General features: G+C 38.2%; 1 protein-coding gene across 2 annotated transcripts in view; it reads right to left on the bottom strand.

Annotated features, from left to right (window-relative positions):
* Nucleotides 1–3,270, bottom strand: part of Mctp1 (multiple C2 and transmembrane domain containing 1) — a 333,870-nt gene that overhangs the window by 251,329 nt on the left and 79,271 nt on the right. For both annotated transcript variants that reach the window (XM_028760130.1, XM_028760129.1), the window contains exon 4: nt 1,506–1,617. In XM_028760130.1, the coding sequence (XP_028615963.1) occupies nt 1,506–1,617 (112 nt within the window). The remainder of the gene's footprint in view (nt 1–1,505; nt 1,618–3,270) is intronic.

The following is a 3,270-nucleotide window of genomic DNA, read 5'->3' as shown; positions in this document are numbered from 1 at the left end:
TCCTGAGCTTTCTTCCTTTTGGTTCTTATTTTATTTCCTGGTTTTGTTGTCTCATAAATTTGTCTTTATTTCATAACACTAAACTAGTTGTCATCTTCTGTTTCTCTCAGTGAATCACTGGACACAATTTCTAATGTGTCCTAAATATCAGCACAGGAGTTGCCTTACCATAGGGCTTCTTGTGAGCACCTCAATTATTTAAATAAAGTACAAAATGAAAATTTGAAATGTACTCCTAATTATGGACTGGAAATCTAGAATTTACTTCCTGGTGGGTGCTACTGGTGACTTCTAACTGATGACTTACTCTGTAAGTGATAGGATTCTTTGAACAAGCGTTTCCTCAGGTGCCTCTCCACATGCACATGTGTACTTATCTGCACCACACCACACCCTACCTACAGTGGGTGCTATGTACACCCAGCCACACTGTGTTCTCACAGCAGGTACTACGTAGAAAGATTTCCTATAAATAAGGTTTTTAAGTAACATACATGAACTTATATAACAATTGTTTAATTTTTAAGGATTGAAGGAAATTCTCCTTAAATTGATAATTTTTTTTTTTTGGTGAGTTTAGAAAAAAACTTCAGTTTTGAAGTTTTGGAGATTCACTATTTTTACCTATAATCTTGATTAAAATGTCAATGATATCTTTTAATAGATAATATATATCAACTTGAATGATACATTATTTTAAAACGGGAATATAAGTGCTATAGAAAGAGTATTTGGGGTAACCTCTAATAATTTTATTTCATACAAAAAGGTGTCCAAGCTATAGTATTTTCCAGGTGTATAAATGAATATTGAGCCTAACAAACCATCTCTGGCAAATTGTGGCAGAAAGTATCTGACACGCTGACTGATAGGGATCTCATCTGATACTTGTTCAGGTTCCTTCAATAGTGTGGAAGTTACAGCTTCCTTTGCAACCCTTGTTCATTTCTCATAGTAGCATGGTGTACAAGGAAGTAGAAATAGCTAGTGCAGAGATATGGAAATAATCACTATGGAAAACCATTGAGAACATGAAGAGACCAAATTATCCAGTAAACAACTACCAGAGAGCAGAAACTCTGTTATAATTTCACCTTATTCTCCTTGTCATGACCTATTTGGCAATACAGTCGAAATAGTCTTAGATATCTCCATGTGAAATTCCAAATATTCAATTCACTAATCAGTGTATTCCCTGAAAGAATACTAATATTTGACTACAATATAACATGCCTGAAATTGATTACTAAAATTATAAAGGGGTAAAAATCTATTTATTTACAACAAGAGGTTCTGATCTGGAACGTGGGTCATGGAATTTGAGATGAAGACACAATAAGCATGGATGAGTGATATACAGGATACTCACAGAAACCAAGAACAGGTTAGAATTTCCTGTGCATCTGTTCTTTATTGTTACTTCTGTATCCTAAGGGGACTCTGAGCACATGAGCAAGTAGGACCAAAAAGAACTTTTAGTGTGCCCAGGGATCAGGGAGACTTACCACATCCCTGGGTTCACCTTCCTTAGGCGTAAGGGTGACTGACAGCAAAATGATTCCAAGGTCATGGTCGGGATAATGGGGATCTTTCAGAGTTAAGGTGACATCTGTGGACCTGTGATATAAAACATTTAGATTAGGAATAGTCATTGAGTATATAATTCCAAAATTTTCTTAATCATTAAGAAAAATAATCAAAATTCATCATAATCAAAATTCATTAAGAAAATTTTTCCTCTCTTGATTTCTTACTACAGTTTCTGTTGTTATCAAAACACTACCATTGTATTCAATTCATCCAGTAAGCTGCATGCCCGTGGAGGTGCTTGAGTTCATGGGGTAAGTTCCTTCACATTATGAGGTCCTAGAAAGTTGCGGAAAGAAATAACACTATTCAAAGTTCTCTGAACCTTTTTCCATGATCTGTAAATTCACAGGGTAAAGTCCAGCTGTTTTCCATATACCTAAGCCCAGCAACTGAATGAAGGTCTTAGTTTTACAGCTTCTTATTGAGCAGGGATATTATTTAAAATAAACAGAAATGTGTGAGAAGAGAAAGTATATAAAATGTAACTTGCTGCTGGGTGCCCCTTGTGGGCATTAGGGGAAGGAGCTAAACTGGGCACAGATGTTGGATGGATGCAGATCAAAACATTGATGACCTCTGGCCTTGTGACTTTCTAACTATGCTGGATGCTGAAGTTGATAGCTTCTGGAGACTTAACACTTTCTTGCTTATTCTCTGGTTGATAACCGCTGGCTTCTTTTTTCTTTCACTCTCTGTGGTCTACTTTACTACTTAGTCCTATCTTACTGTTCTCTGCTCAGAACTTTCCTATTTATTGCTCTATGCTTCATTAAGTGCTGAGGAAACTTAACTCTTTGTCTCTCTATTATTTACTTTATAAATGTCTGTACTTGATTAGCACAGGAAACTTAACTCTTGCTTACTTTTTAAATTTCTGTGCTTGATTATACACTTAAGTCTTACTTTAATTTTCTGTGCTTATTAAGGGCTAGAAAACTTAACTCTTACTAAGTTACTCTGATGCCAGAAGCTGCAGGTCTTTGGGGAATTAACACACTTATGCAGGGGATTAAGTAAAGGATTAGCTCTTGAGGCTTCTTTTTCTCTTGCTTGGAACCCTTAATGGCCAGGAGAGCAGGAGGCTTGGAGCAATAAAACTTTTATTGAACTAGAAGAAGAGAGTCACACTAGCAAAAGGGAAAATTTTTACATAGGCAAATATGTATAAGCACACATACACTCATGTACATACACTCATAAATCTTCATACACTCTTGTTGTGTGCCTATAACTATCATATTTGTTAACTCCGTCCCACAGTTACCTGGGCTAGGTATGCCTGACTCACTATAAAAGGGGCTGCTTGCCCCCTCTGCTCTCTCTCTTTCTTGCTCTCTTGCCTTCTTGCTTTCACTCTGTCCTCTCGCCCCTTTCCGAGTGCTCATGGTTGGCCTCTACTTTCTCTTCTTTTCTCTTCTTTTCTCTTCTCTTCTCTTCCCCTTCCCCTTCCCCTTCCCCTTCCCCTTCCCCTTCCCCCTTCCCCTTTTTCCCCCTTCTTTTCCCCCTTCTTTTCCCCCTTCTTTTCCCCCCTTTTCCCCCTTTTTCCCCCTTTTTCCCCCTTTTCCCCCCTTTTCCCCCCTTTTCCCCCCTTTTCCCCCCTTTTCCCCCCTTTTTCCCCCCTTTTTCCCCCTTTTCCCCCTTTTCCCCCTTTTTCCCCCTTTTCCCCCTTTTCTTCCCCCT

Source organism: Grammomys surdaster, unplaced genomic scaffold (genome assembly GCF_004785775.1).
Source record: "Grammomys surdaster isolate TR1022 unplaced genomic scaffold, NIH_TR_1.0 126391, whole genome shotgun sequence".
NCBI classification, from domain to species: domain Eukaryota; kingdom Metazoa; phylum Chordata; class Mammalia; order Rodentia; family Muridae; genus Grammomys; species Grammomys surdaster.
Note: the sequence above shows the minus strand (reverse complement) of the source record. Positions and strands in the feature narration are given on the sequence as shown.